This window comes from Amblyomma maculatum, chromosome 4 (genome assembly GCF_055883805.1).
Source record: "Amblyomma maculatum isolate TAMU_Amacu chromosome 4, ASM5588380v1, whole genome shotgun sequence".
NCBI classification, from domain to species: Eukaryota; Metazoa; Arthropoda; class Arachnida; order Ixodida; family Ixodidae; genus Amblyomma; species Amblyomma maculatum.
In genome coordinates, this window is record NC_139347.1 from 44,414,665 (window position 1) to 44,435,629 (window position 20,965).

Below are 20,965 nucleotides of genomic sequence, written 5' to 3' on the forward strand. Positions count from 1 at the left end.
AGCGTTAATTGCTCCCCCTCGGCGGCTAAACTTGCGGTTTCTCGTTCATTTACACGTAGTCTCTGCTGGTTTGATTACCAATCTCTTAAATTGCTCCACTAAAGTAACTAGGGCGAACTTGAGGCTATTAACGCGTTATAATTAAGAAAGTCATTCACCCTCAATTCTAATAAATCGCCCAAATCTTACTTAATTTCTTTTTTATTCCACCCTAATGCACTGTCACCAAATGTAATCACCACTAAGTCGTTTTAATGCAAATTTTTCCACCCTACACCAACGAAACCAGCCTTAAGCAAGCGTAACTTTAAGGCCCTGATCCACGCTTGTCGACCAAGATCAAATGTAATCTACATCAATCTACCTTAATCACCGTAATAAATCGTAATCTGTCATATTCCTAGCTAATTCAGAGCAATAATAATTTATCTCGCGTAATCCGCCCTAAACACTAAAATGTTCCCATTTTTGAGGCACAAGAAGGCCTCAGCATGGCCATACAATGTCACCGATGAGATTTCAGCTATTGAGATATAACTAACAAACGCATGTTTCAAATAACGTGAAAGCTTTACCTTTATAGTGACACAAATAATATTTTTCTGCTTTTGTCAGCAGGCCCTCTATGCCCAATCATTCTTCGATAGCCTACTTCTGTATAATGACCTCAATCTTGGGCCACGGTATGTTTCAGCTAAAATGCTATTTGTCCGCCTCGACATAATGCGAGAGGCATTACACTCTTCCAATGTTACCGTTACCTTTCTCGAGAAAACTATTTACTCTCATAGCATAGGAGTAGTCACATAAGAGCGTCACGTGCTGCGAAAGTTGGCACTTAGTCTTTGTGCAAATCTCTGCAAGTGAATCTGTGCAACACGAGAAGCACTGATGCAAAAGAAGAGAGATGGAGAGAGTGATTTTGTGAAAGAAAAGGTGGAGACGTCGGCCGGTGGTAGAGACTCTGGCCTGTTACTGATGCAAGAGAGTTGTTGTTGTTGTTGTTGTTGTTGTTGTTGTTGTTGTTGTTGACCAAATAACTTATGGCACATACCCACAGAGGGTGATCGGCCAAGAATTGGGTTGAAAAGAAAATTTTTGAAGTATACTTGCATAAAAAGAAAAGTGATTTGAGGGGTAGAAGAAAGGAAACAAAACGGGAAATAGTGAAATATAAAATGAAAAGTGGTAACACACACGGGAGATTGACACTGCAATTATAGAACAAGTGATGTTTAAATATTTAGTAAGGCAAACGATTTGTTTCCAGTGAAAAATTTAGCATGGCGATAAAAACAGACCTGTGACTGTGCCCAAGGATGGTGGCGCCAAATGATAACAATATCGGGCTACTTAAACTGAGGGCAAGAGAGTTCGTACCTGCCACCGCCTCCTGATGACGAACCGCTTCAGCTTCTTCTTGTCCAGTTGTGTTTCATCTCTCTTCTTGTCTTTCTGTTGTGGGAAAAACAAGTCGAGACGTTAATTATGGCAGCATGTATGTACAGGAAATAGAAAAGCTGCAGTAGTAACCGCCTGTGTTATGATAGCTGTTACACGTGCCGCAACACTTCACCTAGACGAAGTTTTTCTCTGAAACTTTACATCAACAATAATCTATTACTGTTATACACACTTGCAGTTTATCAGCAGGTTGTAAGAAAGCAGCTAGTACTTCACACATTGGTACCATCGGCAAGCTGTTTTCTGGAAAGCAAACCGAAGCTTCTACGCCGCATATTATCAGTGCTATGCAACATGAACCAAGCGTCAGAATGCAACCCCATCCTTACGGCTCTATGAGAGCATAAGGTGTACTGCTACTGGAAGTAACTTCGCATATATCGCGACTGAACGGTCATATGCGTTCGTAATTGCGAACTGAAATGTTCCTGGCTAAGAGTCATTCCATTACTCTCTGAAAATCAAACTATAAATGGCACTGCAAAAGCTGAAAGTCAACATAGGCATTGTGGAGAAAAGATTTTGCTGCGCTGACAGATATTTTCCACGCCCTTAAGAAAAGCACTAGAGAAGACCATGATTTAATACCTCTTTCTCGCCCCTCTGAACGGCTGCTTCTTACGTAAGTCACGCGTGGTCGATGGCAGCAGCCGCAGTGGTTGCAAACAGCTAAGACGCTGAACAGTGGCAGGGGCATGCTGTCATTTCTTCAAGATTACTTTGGCACCCCGCGTAAAGACGCACGATATACATCTTAAATGTAATGCAAATACTGCGTGATTCATGGTTAAAAACAGCCAATGGAAAAAAAGAACTCGCCGTTTTGCATGTGCAGTCTTAGGCCCGGTGTAAGTGAGAAAAGTAGTCAGTGCACGTTAAAGAACCCCAGGTGGTCGAAATTTCCAGAGTCCTCCGCTACGGCGTCTGTCATAGCCTGAGTTGCTTTGGGACGTTAAACCCCACAAACCAAACCAAATCAAAGCAACGAAATCATGTGCACAGTTCATTCTTGAACAGGTGAATTGAAGTACATCCTACGTTAAACATGCCCCGTGTTGACTTTAATATAAATTTATCGAAATCCTAGTACACAGGTAATATTTCGTTTCGCATCCTATGAGATATGGCAACCTCAAGTGACAGTTCAACTTTCGATGATCCTAGACGCTGACCTGTCGGGGCAATTAAAGTCTCTAAAAGACGTCAATTTAAAGTAAAGCCCAAACCTAGAACCACAGCAGCCCTAAAATGAAACCTTCTTATTTGACGCATGTATAGTGAAACGGCCGAGTACAGTTTCACACATGTCCAGTTTACTGAGCTCCCTTAGCTACCTCGTATTTTCCGCAGACAGCTTCAAGATAACTTTCATGCGGACACTTACAGAAGGTGACTAACGCAGTGTCACTTGCAATGCGAAAGGGGCTGCTACACTTGCTTGATTAGATAGGTCTTAGGCACTATGAGGGAAGAGAACGCCCAGTCCCCAAATTTGCTTCCAGCAAAAAAAAAGGAGAGCTGAGCTCGGTAGCACTCGTTAAAAGGCTCCAACAAAGTCACTGAATCGAAGAACACGAGGGGCAAGTTTCTTTACATGCTGTTGGTTTGTGGGGTCTAACGTCCCAACCCCACAAACCAACCAATATGTAATGGGACTTTCCCCTCGTGTTCTTGCATGTATTTCGTTATTTACACACGAGCGATCATATCGAAGCGATTCTGAGCAATATTTTTGCTGTTTTTCGCATTCTTGTGCACAGTGCAGGAGAAATTCCAAGTAGGTTCAACCTTATCTCAGGGCACCTGCTACCTTCGTCAAAAGGCATTACGTAATACGTTGCTTGACCTCGCGCATGCCGATGGTACCACTGACACATCCCTTAAAAGTTACTGTCTCTTTACCTTACAGCCGCGCATCATTGCCTCTTTACTTTATCTTTAGTGTCCGACGGCTTTATTCTCTCCTTTTGCATGTCAAACTTTTAATATCTTCAACAGCATCAGTGACCGTAAAACCACAAGTGTGGTTTTACTTCTACAAAGACTGCAAATAGGATCTTAGTCCGTGTATCAATTGTCACCTAAAACATTTGGTCGAAGCTTTGAATTGTCAGTTAGATGCCCTTTGATATGCAGCAGGCTGCGTGCTTGTTACAAAAAGAAAATGTACGTTTCGCATGTCCTGTTTGTTTTCCTATGTTAGTACACTATATTAAGGCCAGTGACCAAGAACATTGTTATTACGAATGTGTTAATGTTAAGGAGTTAGAAGTTGAGGCAACATGAAGGCAGGCAAGCAACTCAAAGTACACCTGCTGCTTCATATAATTGCTTCCGTCAGTTCAACTCAGAGATATCTTTTTACAATATTAGCGCGGCGAAAAAAAAACGTTTAATTTCATAACGGACACATGAAAATGAGCACAACAGGTATACAGAATTGAAAGACAGAATATTGGTCACAGAGGAATAATGGACTAACACAGTTCTACTCCCCTCACCGCGTTTGTAGCGAACTTTTATTGAAATTCGAGCTTCTTACTGTAATTACTTCACTACCCTCGTTTCAGCAACCAACGGCGATGATTATTCATTCTCCTGAAAAGATCCAACATAATCTTTCGTACTCCGGTCAAAGGAGGACTATAGTCCCTGTCTCGGCAGTTTTAGCAAACCGCTTCAATGAGCGTTCCCTTCTATGTTCGAATTGTTCGTTCCAAACGCAGTTTGAGAGGGGCTTCTCGGAGAAGAGTCGACAGGTCTGGACGGAAAAGGTGCGGGGCGGGCCGCAGGTCTGCACCAGGGAAGGCGGCCAACGAACAACACGGAACCACGGGATGTGGCGGGCCAGGTGGTCGTGCATTTGGGGACAGCTACCGCGGTGCCAAAGCACTGCGGCAAGTGACCAACCTGAAAGTCTGGCGCCTCAATTTCCTGTATAGGCGTAGGAGTTGTAACACCTACCCGAAGCCAAGGATGGTTCATGCACTGGGCGGCTGTCATACGGTCCCTGCGAAGAGATGGGGAAAGGAGCAAGAATAGTGAGAATTTTTAAGGTCACCGAGTTTATTGTAAAACTTTCCATACACAAACGGTCAAAAAACTTAGCACAGGAACCGGCGGAAGGTGTGACGTTAAACAGTGACTACTACGCAAACGATCCAGTGTAAATACAAAATGAGGGCGAAAAACAATTACACGAGAACTGATAACTCCAAATGTTTTACAGAAAATTGCGGAAAAGGTTGTCTTAAGTTTCTTGCTGATGTATTTGAACTCTAAGAATTCAAATGTTCTAAGGGCGTCTTCAAATATATGAAGTAATGCGACCTGAGACAAAGTAAAACTTGTTATGGCTGTGTAGCAAGAAACAGAAAAAAACTAGGAATAAATCAGGTAACGAGAATTGCGGATATGCGCTTCTCGTAAGAACAATTTAAGGCATAGTTATGTGTATATTACTTCGCACAGACCTCTGTAGCAAAATAAAAAGAAACTAATGCTACAAAGGGGAAGGACAATCAAACCAGTCATAACTACACTTTGCGTTGTGCATTTTTCGCTCCTGGAAAAAGTACGCCTCCATTTTCAAACTGGCTGAATGCTAATTGCAATGCCCTCAATTTGCAAGCATTTGCGCCTCAGTAAGAAATGCAGATTTGTTACAGTGAGTCCCGGATATTTCGGGGTGGTACATTAAGTTCTACGACATTCGATACAAAAAAATTTCAAGAAGGACTTCCCCCATAGGAAATTTGTTCCATCATCGCAAAGCGCTTGGAACACATTCTATATCCGAATATTTCATAACCAGAGCTTCACAGTGCATTCTTCAAAGCATTACATTTAATGGATTCATAAGTACTGAAATTAAAGTAACTTAAATATTCATTTTAAAATGTGTTAACCTGATTTGTACAACATTGTTCCCGTTAATAAAAGTTTTGTAGCTCTGACTATGCATAGTTATTGTCCCACACCCGTTAAATATCTAATATTCAGCCAGTTTACAGTTTGGGAAGCTGAGCTCTGTGGGATTCAAACACGAGTTCCGCTTCTTCTGCCACCAACACTTTAGTTTCCCTCATAACTCTTACACGTAGTTGAAAGCCAAAACATCAACCTCGGGAAACACAGATTATAATTTCTTGCCCTGATTTTAAAATATATGTGACGTGGCAAATTAGATTTGGCTTGGTTTATGGGGTTTAACGTCCCAAAGCTACTCAGGCTATGAGAGACGCCGTAGTGGAGGACTCCGGAAATTTCGACCACCTGGGGTTCTTTAACGTGCACTGACATCGCACAGCACACGGGCGCCTTGCTTTTCGCCTCCATCGAAAAGCAGCTGCCGAGGTCGGGATTCGATCCCGCATACTTGGGAACAATTGTCGAGCGCCGTAGCACTGCGCCACTCCGGTGGGGGATCAGTGTGTGTGTACGTCTCGCCTTTCCTGTCCTTGTCTTTGTTTGCGCTAAAAAAACCCTACATCAAGATGAGCTACCATCTCGCCCAGCAGGAAGTTTTAATGGGGATAAGTCAGTATCTATTCAAGAAATGCCTATTTTCATTTACGTTGCTTTGGACAATTAGCAACCTACGCATATTGGCGGTCTTATTTTGTGCAAGTGGTCAGTCTGAAATACACTTAGAAGTCGCAGCCGGAGCTGTCGCTTGAGTTCAAATGCAGATCCAGCAGGAATTGGAACTGTATTGTTCCAGTTCCTTCTTGCAGCATATATGAAACAAAGTTAGTCCAAAGCTGCTGAACATTTAAATGTCTACAAACAAATATACCAGTATCAACAATTAAATATAGTCTGGCGGTTATTCTGGAATTTATCTGTAACAATTATTCAAATCTCCTTGCCATTTAACAATTCACGAGACGAAAGGCACTGGCTCTGAAACTGCCTCGCTACATCCCTACGTACATAACTTCGTAAGGCTTGAGTGCAGCAGTTTTAAAGACGTAAGCTCGATCATCACAGACGGGTTAGGTTCAACAGAATTTCGCACGCTCAGTGGAAGGCTGCAACGACGAGTGTTCGGAAAAACTGACTCATTCTATTCTCAACCATTATAGCAATTGTTCCTGCTGCGGCGATAAAAGTGAAGAAGAGGAGGATCGCGCGGAGTCCGCGGAGGGGTCCGCCGTGGGTATGTGCCATTTTCACTGAGGACATCATCATTTTGCTTGCTTCCAGCTTCCGTTTTCTGCCGCCTGCGCCTCAACGCCCCAGCCCTGTCATTTGACCCTGCCCTTCTAAACTGCCGTCTCGGGTCGTTGAAAGAACCCGTGACAATATGTTGAGGATAAAAAACAACAGCATTTACATTGCAAGCCAGTGCTTCGCATGTCGTTTACAAATTATGAGAAACGCATTTTTACTGCTCATCGTCACTGATGCGGTATATGTTCTAGTATCTTCCTTCAGTTTGATAAGTGCTTCTTCAGTTTTAAAATAATACTAATTTATTTTATGGAACAAAGAGAATCTTGATGTATACTTACTCTTTGTCTTTTAGCAGCAGCTTGGCGATGAAATCCTTTGCTTCTTCCGAGATAGCGTCAAAGCTTTCATCGTCGAAATCGTACTCCGCTCTTGTCACGTTCGCCATTGTTTCAAGTTCACTGTTTCCCATGAAAGGTGAGAGCCCGGAGAGCCTGCGATGCAACAAAAAGCAGATGGTGACAATGTATCCACCATGTATTTAAACAAAGCATTTTTCTCCCCTTTTCAGCCGCAATAAATGGTTGCTGCGTTGTTCACTGCTGAAATGCGCCCAAGCATTCACCACCTAACCCATATTTATCTGTTATTTGCAATCTGGCTAAATACGCTGACTTAATTACCCGCCGCGGTGTCGCGGTGGTTAGAGCGCTCGATAGCCGTATCTGAGGATGCGGGTTCGAATCCGGCCGCAGGGGCCGCTTTTCGATGGAGGCAAAACGTGAGGCACCAGTGTGCTGTGCGATGTCAGTGCACGTTAAGCAACACCAGGAGGTTTAAATTTCCACAGCCGGCCACTAGGGTGTCTCCCGTAGCCTGACCCCGTTTTGGGGCGTTAAACCCCTTAAACTAACCAATAGACTAGTAGTGTATTAGGAAATAATCCTCTAAATTCTACTAACCAAAATCGCCAAGAGCTATGTTAAATGTTCTCTTGCTAACTGTGCTCCCATTTTAAATGTAGTCCCACTCTGCCAATTCAGAACAAACCTCGCGATGAAAATCACATTGGTCTAAACGTTGTACATAATACAATTTACTGGCCCTGCTACAGCTATCGAGCATTTTGTGGACAGAGATGAACTTGTAGATCGAATAGCACGGTACCTAAATGCAAATCAATGAGTTTGGCATTTAGAATTGGAGTCCAGAATCCGTTCAATGAGTGACCAGAGACAAGAACCTTTACATGAAGCAAGGTTTTAATTGTTACAGTAGTTTATACAAACGCAGTATTTTCATGTCATGACGCAAGCTCCTTCTTTTCCAATCACTTCTGAAATATTTGCATATGCACAAGGCTCAAATAAAAGACAGTTCCTGAGCCCTGCACAGTTAGTACAATTGCGATTTACCCTGCATCATGTCTCTTAAAAGCGGATGTCATGGGTTCGGATCTCACCAGTGACATGTGGTTGCTTTTCTTCTACTTTCTAATTGATTATCTCCACGATTTTTTTATTACTCCACACTGATCAGCGCGAAAAAAAAAAAAAGGTCCCCTGTGTTTTCCTTTGTGTAAGTGGCTGCTGGCTCCCTTGTTACGAAAGCTTAACCGAGAAATTGAGAAAATGTGGAATAGTGTTTGTTCACAAATCTAATCAATCTGTAGAGGTGCTACGACGTCACTTTTTATCGGCATTTCGTAGTTTTTTATTTGTGGCAACTAGAAGTAATGCTTCTGCGTATCTTTAGCTGAAAAGGTGCGCAAGCATCTTTCCAGATCTTTTTTTTTAAATATAAGCTGACACCGTGAGACAGATGTGAATGTGCGGTAATGGGCTTGAGTCGCTGTTTCATGCGTATGAACAGACCTCATTCAGCAATGTTACCTGCACATTGCGACAAAGGTTGGTGAATGAGTCGCAACAAAATTCGCGTAGTAACTTCATGCAGCTTGCAACCTCGATGCCGTAATGATTAAGGGAAGTTTTCCGGCTTGAAGGAAAAAAATTGTCTTTGAGTGAGAAGTTGGTAACATCTGCTTGCATAGAAGGCAAATCTGCTTCAAGGAAGACAAGCAGAGAATGTGCCAACTTCACACATACTCTTCTGGAAAACATCTCTGACACTGCAGTTTCGTATCGATTTGTTTTGCTAGTCAGTGTATTCCTTACGCAGCCATTCATTCTTAACACGCATGCACACTTTGTTATCCAAAACCCGGCAAGACATTATACAGTCCACTGCACTCTAAATCTGACACTGGTTGATAATGAACACAAAACAAAATAAACATTGAAAGAGTTATTAACAAGCCGCCACCACACGATGCACACCGAGCCCGCGCGTCAGGGAAGAAGCGTCGTCTGTGAACCCTGGCGAAGAACAGGCAGCAACCCTGGAGAGACGACCAAGGGCTGAAGGAAGATGGACTCAAAACAATACGGACGAATTTAACCTCCACGATCAGTTTAATTGTTAATGAACGATTATCTGCAAAAGAAGAAAATAAAAGGCATCCTGAATTTAATTCGCGCACTATTAGTAAGACACAATCGGCTATAGGGCGGAGATAAGCGGGAACCTGGTTTACTAGCCACAATTTTAACGGGAAGAGTTGCCTTGATCTGGATGATAATGCTACTGCTATTTTTTTCTGTCTGTAGCCCAGTAAACACACAAAAGGATTCATAATCCCAAACTCGTGTACACTTCTACTATAGAGTGACACATAACTGAACTAAGAGGCCCATATCCTATACTGTCGTCAAGTTTTCGCTTTCCCTCCTGAGAAATGAATATCTAGAAACTGAGGCTTCAGGACACTTTTACTGCTTTTGGTGTGTGCAACTGTACCAAACCATATTTTGCTTGCTGACATGGATGGTGTTTTCGGCTTTTTTTTAAATATATAAGCACAAGTGTAAGTATGCCTTGCCAGTTCCTCCTTAATTCGTTCGATAAAAACGTCTGTACCTGTTTTAAGCTTTAGCAACATGACGTCACCGCCTCTTTATATAAACTCCATGACGTAGAGCACAGAAAACATGTTTTATAAATGCCAAGCTGGCCACGCCAAGTTCCTTCCATTTGCACATATTAATACCGCGATGTCTGACTGCATGGGACATTTCTGTCAGCTCAAGTTTTTCTGTTACGTGTGTACATGTGCTTGTGTTACCACTTGTCTAGGAGACAATTGTATGCACACTCACAACACATAGCAGATGACACCAACGCTCCACATGTCGGTCTGGTAGCCGACCTTGTCAAAATTGACCACCTCGGGAGCCACGAACTCGGGAGTGCCGAACAGCACCTGCAGCTTCTTGTCCGGCTCGTAGAAGCGCGCCAGGCCAAAGTCGATCAGCTTGATGCGGTTTCCCGTGCGCGTGGTGCACAGCACGTTCTCGGGCTGCGAAGACAACAAGATAAGCCTGGTAGCCCTTGTTTTCCGCCCAAGCTACTGCGCCTTCACTGGGCGCGGGCCAAAGGCTCCCTTTAGCCAAATATACGTGGGTGGTAATTAGGCGTGCATGCAATGTGTTCCGCTCGGTGAACAGAAGATGAGCAGCCCGGCATATGCGTTACATATAACGGGGAAGCGACGCAGTGAAAGCTCCGCTCGGTCCAAGACGCCACTTCTGTTTAAAAATCTATTTTGTTACGAGTTGCAGGGCCGAACGCGTAGGCAAAGAGCAGTCGGGACCGGTTCCTGCATCTCTTACAATGTAACAGGACTGACTAAGAAATCGTGTGTGCTATTAAGGATGTCTAAAATGTACCGAGTGCGCATCTAGGGAAAATCTAAACAGCCCTGTGTAAAGGTAATGTCACACAGGTTTGCATTGAATACTTGCATGATATTGTGACATCCGACTTAACTTCGTTTAATAGATTCAAATTATACCCTTGCTACAAGCACCCCGTACATCGCTAGCCGCTGCCACAAATGCGTGAACACAATTTCGTTGTCTTATGTCGCAAGATATATGGCAGTTGCATGCGAGTAACATCAGAAGTATATATAATTTATCAATTATATTGTGTTCTTTGCGCAACGTTTCTGTTGTGGTATAAAATGAGCTACCTCCAGAGTATCTGTATCGGTAGACTTTATTAAGCGGGTGGAAAAATTTCACAAATTGGTGCATCATTTCTTCAGCCTCTCTTCCAACAACTTGTGCTCTAGGGACTTTTTTATAACGCTTTCTTTAGCTTGTTTCGCGTCAAACTAACGAAAACGTTCAAGCAAGACAACACGGTGAATAACTAATAGCTCAGTTTCTCCATAACTAGGAAATTACAAGCCACCGACTGGTCACCGCTCAGAAACGTCTATCAAGAAAATAATAAAACACCGCTACGGAATACAAAAAATAGCGCGTAGCGCGATTTTCTATATACCGGAATTTTATATTCCGGAATTCTATATTCCGGAATTTTAAGCAATTTTCTACTTTACATGCACGTGAGCTATACGCTTATTACTCTGTTCAAAGGATACAGTGTGTTCAGTATGACTTAATAAAGTAATATGTAATCATGCTCAAATGTTGTAACACAACTCAAATAAACAAGAGATAAGCAGAAATGTTTTCGTCATGAACATATAAGACCGGTAGGTGCGTATCATGCTAAATATGGTAGCGCTTCCATCCAAAGGTCCAGATGTCGCAATTTTTTAAACTTATTTCCGTCTTTCCGTTTCTATATTCACCTAACTGCAAATATTTCTCTGTGTGCAGTATCATTACTGCAACGTGACTCACGAATGATTCTCGTCCACTTTTCAATGTCGGTGCCTGCTCGTCCCGTCCGTGAGCCGGGTTGCAAACCCGCCCACGACATAGCAATAAACTCGTAATGTTTTTATTTATTGTTACTCTTTTTATTCAACCCTTATTTTATGTCTCGACTCTCGGCGCCTTATTTTTGGAAACGGAGCTCGGAAAGCAACGATGCACGGAGCCCCCGGAACGGGAGGTTGTCAGTAGCCGCTGCAGATGATTGATGACCGCTGGCTGTTAATGTTGCTGCTGCTCCCGCGGCTGCTATTGCGCGGCGGCAAGAAACAAAGCACCGCGATTAAGGACCCATGCCATTAGTCAGCGCACAGCGTTACGTGAGAAGCCGCTGCATTGTCAACGAAGATGAAGCGCTCGATCATAGGCCGCCTTCCACTGAAAGATTAGAGAGCTCAGAAAAGCTTGACGACGTAATAACTTTGCGACGCACGTAAAAACCTGCACAGGCTCGACTCTAACATCCCACTAAACTCGATGAAAAGGGGCAGAAAAGTGAAAAAGAATGAAAAAGGAAACGTAAAACTTTCTAATAACCAGTTTGAATACAGCCTGATTCTTTGTTCCGATAAAGCTTTTTTTTTTTTCTTGGATACTAGTGAGGCAGAAAGTTTCGCAGAATGTTCGGCTATATATATATATAGCCGAACATATGCATATGCAGAGAAAACGAACAAAAATGTATTTCAAGCTCAAAACAACCACCGAACCTGCGAGAAAATATCATTGGAGGTGTCTCGAGAGAGTAATTTTAACGCTGCTGGCTCTTAATCTGTAATTATACTTGTTTCTAGCCTAGGCACAAGCCTTCTAACATTCCAGGTGCGCGTACCAAAGTGAAATTCTTGCCGCAGAAAGCAATGGAAGCTTTTGGAAACATGCGAGCTATACAGATCAGTACTTCAGAACATCTGCGCCTCAAATAAAGCTGCAGAGATGCTTCAGATGAGTCAGGGTCACCATTGGGCGTACTGCTAAATATAACTAATACCTCAGCTGTTCCATAACCTGGACATTTCACAGGAAATTTGCACAAACCGAACGGCAAACTGCACAAGGACTCGCAAACAATCATACCTTTTAAGTAATGGGCCAGCTTGTCCGAACACTTGCTTTAGAAAGACATTATACGCCTCATGCGTAATTCAAGGGAGCCACAGCTTTATTCGCAACTTTCTAATGCCCTACAGGCAATTTCATTTTCTCCTATACACAAGAGTGCTATCCTGACTTGGAGATCAGTAACATTTATATTTGATTCAAGCTAAGTTAAACAACTGTTTTCTACTTTCGGCTGTCACAGGTGCACGTCACAGCAGCAGTTAAAAACATTTAGGTTGAAAGCATTTTTAAAAGTTGCCACTACGGGCACTGCAGCTCTCTCATACACCTCATCGCGATAGTATTGCACGAGAAATCCGACTGTGCAGTGTATTCTTGAAAATAGGGCGTAACACGGGAAGAAACACTATAAACATCAGGGTCTTATGATCCGTGCTTTTTTCTTTTTTTTTTCTTTTCGCCGTTATCAAGAATTAATTTAAATAAAAAATCCGGCTTGCTACGCTTATACAAATAGTTAGGTTAAAGCATAGCAGCCTATGCTCGCTGTGTTATGCTGCTGGAGCCAGTGATGTTTATCTGGCACGTTCTCAAAAATCGAGGTGTCGTGAAGGCGTCGGAGCTTGCTTTACGGCCACATAGAGCTCTACTTTGCATTTTTTTGTGTGTGTGCGCCGGCGAGGGAATGTTGGCAAAAGCACAGATGGCATGCCACGAGTTGTCCTTGCGCGCGTCTCGGACTTCAAACGCGCAAGCGATTTCTGTCGATGTGAGGGGAGCAACGGGTTTACACACCAAAGAGCCATTCAAGCGTATTTAATATTTTCTTTGGCACGTAGATTTAGACTGCGCAGCTAACTAAAATTATTGATAAGAGTAAGCATAATTTTTCTCATGGAGTTCTGCGGTGAGGTGTCTGTGAAGACTGTCAATGAAATGACAGCCCTTTTGCCTGCAATCCTGTCTTCATAGCAAAGCGTGCGAAATGGCGTTCAATTACAATCAAGAAAGAGGACCACATTCACTATGTTCAAAGCATACAAGAAGAAGCCGTGGATAGCCTCCCACTGAGCTTGTCGTCTCACTGGCTGTTTGCCAACTTGAGCTGAGGAAGCCAACGTACCGTGGTCTCCCTGCTGATAATGGAAACCTCGTTGAAGAATGCAGGTTGTACCCTTTGCTAGTGCTTCCGTCAACAAGTTAAGATCAAAAATATGGTAAACAAATCGCACCTAATATATCAAGCCGCATAGGGCACAGTAGCACGTGACTCAAATTATCGATTTCTCCAACTGCCGTTTCTTTTTCACCCTCATACTCGTTCTGTCGTTACGCGACCTCCTACTCAGGAAATATTGCCCGCACTCGCTGTATGAATGAAGCCCTCAAGAATAAACTCGCAGTGAGATCAGATCTTTCATAGTCTGCCTTGGTAGAACAATTGACTATAACGATGCACACCCAGCCATTGTAGCTTGCATCTATATCTGAACACTTCCAGAATCAGGATCAACGGCACAAGCCGTGCTACTAAAGCAAAATGTTTCTGTAATATTTGGTCACTGACCGATTATCGAAGCACCTGTCTGTACGCGCAGACAGGCTCGTGCAGGCAAGTTCCCATGTCTGCTCCCCCTTCTGTTCAATAATTAGAAATGTTTTGATAACATTTCGACTGGTACACTGGTGCCCTCTCCAGAAATGGGGATAAATTACGGAGATACCTTTGTTGCACACAGCACATTCTGCTCAGTGTGGCAGTGTACGCTGAGCTTAAAGTGCAGGTAGCAATTACTAAGATGAGATAGCTGAACTAAAGATGTCAGGAAACTCGAGTAAAAAATAAGCAGGCATTCAATTTGGCGCCATTCGCTGAATTTAGAAAGGAGTTGGCATGACAAAACTCAAATCCATGCAATTCTATGACAACGATTTTTGACCGAGATGTGCTCTCGCCATATCCGAAGGAGCACCTTTTAACTGCGCGTCTGTAATTACAAGAAACAGTTTGGTAAAAGTAGAGGGCACGCGGAAAAGCATTTTTGGCTCACCTTCATATCCAGATGTAGAATGTTTTTGGAGTGCATGTAGTCAACACCCTCGCATATTTGTCTCACAAAAATGGCGCAGGCTTTTTCCGTGAGCACGAAGTCGTCATCAATCACCCTCTCAAAGAGCTCGCCGCCTTCGATCCTGGTGAAAAATAAAACGAATAAATTGAGAAAAAAAAAACACAACAAAGCAATGCGTAAAAGTAATACGTCAGAGGTCTCTTTTTACGGCTCCTATGTATAGACATTCATGCTGTTAACTCGCGGCAGGCACTTATAGCCCCTCCCAGTGTCATCATTGCAGCCTGTCGAAGCGAACGACTCAAGCTTCGTAGGTGTTAGCTGGCGCGTGCACTCGCAAGGTCAGGCTAAATCCAGGGCAACACTAAATTAAAGCTCCCCCTTCGAAAACTTCCTGGTTGGCTGCGGACGCGCTATGCAGAAGGATAAAGACGCAGCTGTCAATTTGCCACCACTGACGTTGTCTTGGAGATGAAGCAAGCACGGAACTCGAAAGGAACCGATCCTGCAACGTGCGTTTGCTTGGCGCTGGCCACGACGGCGCTCTTCCAAGATGTGTTTATTTTTCTTGCGTAAATCGGACGAGTTCTATTAACTCGGCACAACTGTCACGCGTCGTCAGAATTTGAAGTACCGTGGTCGTTAGCTTTATTTCATTCGAACCCTCTCACTGCGGCTCAAAGCACATTCCAGTTTAAACAACATTAACGTTCCGCAAGGTAGTAATTACACATGCTCGCTTTAATCACCCGGGTGTATGTCATTTGCACTTCCAATATGTCTACGCAGAAACTGCTCATTATATTCCTCCTTCACTGCATTTTCTAGAAAAGGAAGCCCAACGAGCATGTCTTAGGGTGAAATAAGACCCCATTTTATATAAAAAAAAAAGGCTTCTCTTGCGCTGTACTTGTTAGTTGGTTCCGCCATCCGTTGCAACCTAACATTGCTCACAAGTCCACAATCAGGCGCATAAAACGTGACGACAGAAATCTTCACTCCTAACGGCGGGCGTGGTAAGAATGACACCCTTTTACGGAGACTTCCGTCGTTAGCCTGTGAGACGTCAGCCCGCCCTAGCACAGATGACGTCACACAGTGCCGAGTACGAGCCAAAATATTCCACAGCTTAGCAGGGAGTATCTTTCTAAACCTCCTTCCTTTATTTACTCTGCTTCCTACGCCCGGGAGAAAGTGACCTGCCACGCTGACTATATTTTCACCCGTCAGGACTCGAGAGGCGACCTGCTCGGTGCGCCCACGCTTCCACCGCCCACAGCGGGGGACTCCAGATGCCCGGGCATCCTCTTTCTTTTTCAAAGAAAGTCGCACCATGAGCTGAGGCAGACAACAAGAGACGAGCCTTCAACAAACAAAACGGTTACGTAAATGCCTCGGCAGAATGGTGCCCGCAAGGGCCTCGCGGTCCGCTCGCTCGGCAGCCACCACCACTTACGTTAAACAGCAGCGCGGCCCCAATCCTCTCGAGCCCAAATTATAGCATACGCAGCTGCGCTGTGTTTCAAACACGAAGCCTACCTCGTTTTCTTTACGTCTCTTCCTCTACGCTTTGCTTCGTCGGTCAGAACCACAGCGCCTGTGACACGAATCGTCAGAGAGCTAAACAAACCAGACGGGCCTCCGCAGAGGCGGTGTCTGGAGTACCAACAGCCGCCACCGTGGCCGCGGGTCAGCGGCAGACCCAGAAAATGTAGTACACGACAAATCTCGCGAGGTGTAAGCGGCTGAACGCTCTGCGCATTGCATGAAGATAACGGTACAACTCGTATTTTGCTGCGTCGCCACAGCTCAAGCCCCGGGACAGGGGTGGCACGGACACGTGCCCACAATCTGCAGCAGCGGTTAGCCGCGTGAATGAAGCGACAGCCAGCCTGCTCCCGCAGAGCCGGGGAGTCGGTCAACAGAACCGTGGGCACGCGGATCCGCGGGCCCTCACGCACCCCCTCTTCTGGAGAGCGCTGCTGTCACCGCGGGCCAGAGTCTGCCGGCTGACAGGGGCCGCGGCTATTCCGGGCCCCTTGGCATCGCTCCCGGGCACTAGGTCGCGCCGAACAAAAGGCCGCCGGGCTTCCCTCCGCATCCGCCCCAGCGGCCGGCCCTTGAAGGTTAGAGCCGGCTTTAAATACACGCCGGCGCGCGTGCGTGCGCAGCCAACATGCTTCGCGGGCCCCCGGCCGAGGAGTGCCGGCTGTGGTGCTCCTCGCTCGTGCTGTGGTGGTTGTAGAGGTGGTGCCGGCGGAGGAGAGTGAAGCTTTGTCTCACCCCAAGAGAGCAAGGCCAAGTTTCGTGCAGCCCGCCCGCATACCGGAGCCCTCCTTTTCGACATCCCTTTCACTCTCTTTATACGTTTGTTCTGCTTTCTGTTCATCCTCCTAACTACTTTTTTGTGTTTCCAGCGCGTTCTTAGACTGCCTTTCTTCTGCTGTGAAATGAGCCTCCTCTCGTTTCTTCTCAACGCTTCCCAGCGGACGAGGTCCGGTGTCATGCCAGCCTGCGTATGTGTACAGCTGAAATGAAAGGAGAACGCCTGCGAAACACGTCGGAGCTGTGCGCTTAAAACTGTTAGTATACATGTATGCATGTATAGCACTAGACTAATCTGGTAGAGTCACCGCGGTATACATGGTGTGGTGTTCGTGGTGATCTACGTCGCTACCTCATGGGTCTGTCCAGATTACAACGCGGACATCAATCTCCTACTCGGTTCCCTCAAGAAAGAAAAGAAAGAACGACTGGCACACGGTATACTTGAAGACATTGTTTACCCTCGGGAAAACCGGTCGATAAGAAGGAAGCCTCGCGTCCTTTTTCAAAAAAAAAAAAAAAAAAAAAAGACAGGTCAAGACACTGATCTAATTAAGAAATCGTGACAATAGCAGTCGGTGAATAATTGCCGGTGTTTGTGCGCCTGGTGATAAAGCTGTGTTAGGCCACCTATCTGTCAAAATTCAGGTAACTTATAGTTCAGTGTGGCTATATCCAATGAAGCAGTTACCTGCACAATTGTAGCAGAGGTAATCGCTCATGAGCTGAAAACCACTCAAATAACTCAACACGGTCAAAATTTGGTCTTCAAGAATGAAAGATGCAGTACCAGTTTCACTTCCCTAGGGAGAAGAGCATACAAATCGCAAGAAAGAAAACAGCGAGAAAAGCATAACGCACACAGAAATAGGCGTGTTCCTCCAAGCAAAACCAACATTGTTAGCCAGTGTTAAGGTATCGGAGAGCCTCGCTCACCTATAGAAAATTTGCGGGGCCGGTCCATTCCATTTCGTTCGTTTTTTCGTGTTTCCTTGAATACATAATATCTACATGTTTTGTTGGGTATGCTAAAGATATCGGTGCTGTAGACACTCTAGACCCATGTTCCCAACGACTTGTCTAGAAAGGTGGAACCCGTCAATGTTTGATGACTTCTTTTTTTTGCTGGCACTTTTCCCTTTACAATATACTTCTATTCATGCTATATAGACTATATCTACATGTAATTAACATCCCGAAGTGGCACGTAATGTGGCTCGTACTGGAAGGACTAGCGCCAAAGCGAGGTGTTGTTCACCTAGATGTCAAATACGGGCACCACGACGCCCCTCTTTTCTTCCCTAACGATGCTGTGCAGAGTTAATTATTTCGGGGCTCTATCATTGGCTGGACTGCACAAGACGGTTGGGGAGCAGCCAGCTCCGATGTCAGATTCTGGTATTTTTAGACCCGCTAACGATGAGCTCAAATACGCGCACACTTGGAAAACAAAATAATACTAGGCCTTCGTTTTTCGTCACGGAGAAGGAAAGAGAGCAAAGGTGCTTCGAGTGAGTATAAGCTTTTAAGTGAAGTCGCTCGTCTTTCCACTCGACGTCTCCAGTCCTCATTAGCCTGCTTGTTTCGCCATGACAGGCCATGAACGAGTCGTCTAGCGTGGCTGAATTTCCCTCTTTTGAAACACTATATATCTTGACTCTGGCTCCCTCTAAGTCTCGGTGCACTTGACGCGTCTCTGTCAATTTTGTGTTTCTGCACAATATATAGCGCACCTGTTCCCTTATTCTGCCTGTCATATAAACAACCGAAGTGGCCCACTGATTCGTGCCTTACTAAAGTAATGACCTAAGAGAGCACCGTGTCACTTTTGAAATTTCGCCGTCTCATTGCTCACGAATCTACGTGCCACTTTGTTTTATATTTAGATCTCCTTTCTTTACAAACACGCAGCTTCTGGCACTAGCCTGTGACAACAAAATTTCTCCCTTTGACGTCACGTGCGTTTTACGTTCTGGAGCAGCCTTTGTAAGGAATGACGCGGTCACATCTATCATCAACACTCAGTAAGCCGGCTACTGGATAGAATAAACAAGCAGCTTCCAGAATGACCCTAAGGATTCCACCTAAAAACTTTGCACGCTCATGGGGCCATCAAGGGCATCTGTAACACTAGAATGTGACAAAGTGATAACGTAGCTCTCCATCCGGCCTCCTAGATCTGCGGCACATGTCGCAATATTCCATAGCGGCGGCTTCAGTTCGCATATGCTTACTCGACGACGAGGATCTGCGGCCGAGTCACGCATGTGACGTCGAGAAGCGGACAGTACAGAACAATTGTGAAGCCTTTATTTGTGGGCTTCTTCGTGAACGAGGACTGTGCTTCCCCCCAAACTCTCTTCTACATGGCAATTGCCATTTCTTATCTGACACATGAATGGCTCAACTTCGGGTAAAGAATTACGAGCAATACGCGCTTCCGGCCATCTGTGGGAAAGAGGGCGCTTTTCAATCCCGTCGCCGAAGCAACTACTCCTACAACTTACATCTCCAGGATGAGGATCATCTGCTTTTTGGAGTCGTCGAAGGCGTCGTACAACTGCAGGAGGCGCGGGTGCTGCAGAGAGCGCATTATCTCCACCTCGCGCTCGACATCTGCGCGATCCTCGGCTCTCTGGGTTAGGATGAATTTGGCCGCGAAAATGCGTCCCGACTTCTTCTCCTCGCACCGGTACACCGTGCCGAACTTGCCCCTGAAAGCACAAAGATGCAGCCGATGAGTTGGATGGCACACCCAGCTTTATTCCCAGGAGCTAACAAACGCGTAGTGCTCGCTGGTACTCAACTCCTCTGACGAAAAGATTTTACTTTTTCAGACGTCAATAGCTCTTTCTAAGAATTTAATAAATATTTTAGCCTGAATTATCTATGCAAACCAAATTAAATTCAGTCTATTACTTATGTAGCGCAAAACATCATTATCTGAGTTAATATGTGTACAATCCATTTTACAAGTAGACTGTTATCGTCACGTAGTGTCTAGAAGCGCAAAAGGCAAAAACATGGTTAAAAATAATACCATCTAAACACCAAGACCGAGTAGCAGACACTGTAGATTATATATTTTCTCACAGTTGTGCCCCCCCCCCCCCCCACCTCCGTAAAAAAAAAAGAACATAATGAAATTATATTTGCGCAGCAGTTGACAAAATCTGCCCGCTCAATAGAGATAAAAATTTGAAAACCTCTTAAGCTCTGCCTTTAAGAGCGTGATGCGAAAGCATTAATGGCTCCCGTCTGGCGATCCTCAAACATCAATATCTGTTCGGCACACATTCACTTTGATACCCGCTAAAAATCGAATATATCAGTTTGTGCCCCATATCTCACATATGCTCACTAGCACACAGCAGTAACCCACCGCATTCTATGAAAAATCACGTGACGTCAAAACACAGCCCCATTTTAATCAAGACGCAAAAAAAGTGTCTGTGCGCCTCTCGGCAACGTGTCTCATTCGGGATCCAAGAATCCCTGGATCAATAACCATCCTAGCTACCATAAAGCTTTTGCCGTCCCTGCCTTTATGACGTCACACAACCCGCCAACCAATCCGTACGGGGCTCGCGATAAACTGCCTCGTGTTAAAAGATAGTAGTTAAAGATATATGAATACATTTCGGACATACGTACGTTTACGTAGATATGTGTACGTGAATAACCTCTCAAATGTTTGGAGGCAGCGCAACCATATACTGCTGACGTGCAAATAAAGCACGGACATACTCAATACATCAGCGCTGCTCTCTATCAGTCATAGCAACAAAAGATACAAATAACTATTACAAATTCCAATTAGCAGGCCGAACCGATGTTTAACGTCGACGTACATAGACATCATGTCGGCGAGAGCTTTGTTGAGACGTTCGGTCAAACCATTCGCCTGTGGACTGTAGGCGGTTTATTTACGATCGATGGTAGTGCCGCTAAGCTGTATGATAGATTCTCAGCAGCTTGGCAGTGAAAACGGTGCCTCGATCCGTTATAACTGTCGGGGCGCCGTGCCTCAGGACGACGCGCTCGACGAAACATTTTGCT

General features: G+C 44.7%; 1 protein-coding gene across 1 annotated transcript in view; it reads right to left on the reverse strand.

Annotated features, from left to right (window-relative positions):
* LOC146190881 (myosin light chain kinase, smooth muscle-like) overlaps positions 1-20,965 on the reverse strand; it is a 42,441-nt gene that overhangs the window by 3,589 nt on the left and 17,887 nt on the right. Inside the window, exons 4-9 of the mRNA XM_084601261.1 lie at positions 19,414-19,620; positions 14,561-14,702; positions 9,858-10,057; positions 6,981-7,133; positions 4,429-4,474; positions 1,381-1,455 (exon numbers count right to left, since the gene is read on the reverse strand). Coding sequence (XP_084457387.1) covers positions 1,381-1,455; positions 4,429-4,474; positions 6,981-7,133; positions 9,858-10,057; positions 14,561-14,702; positions 19,414-19,620 — 823 coding nt within the window. The remainder of the gene's footprint in view (positions 1-1,380; positions 1,456-4,428; positions 4,475-6,980; positions 7,134-9,857; positions 10,058-14,560; positions 14,703-19,413; positions 19,621-20,965) is intronic.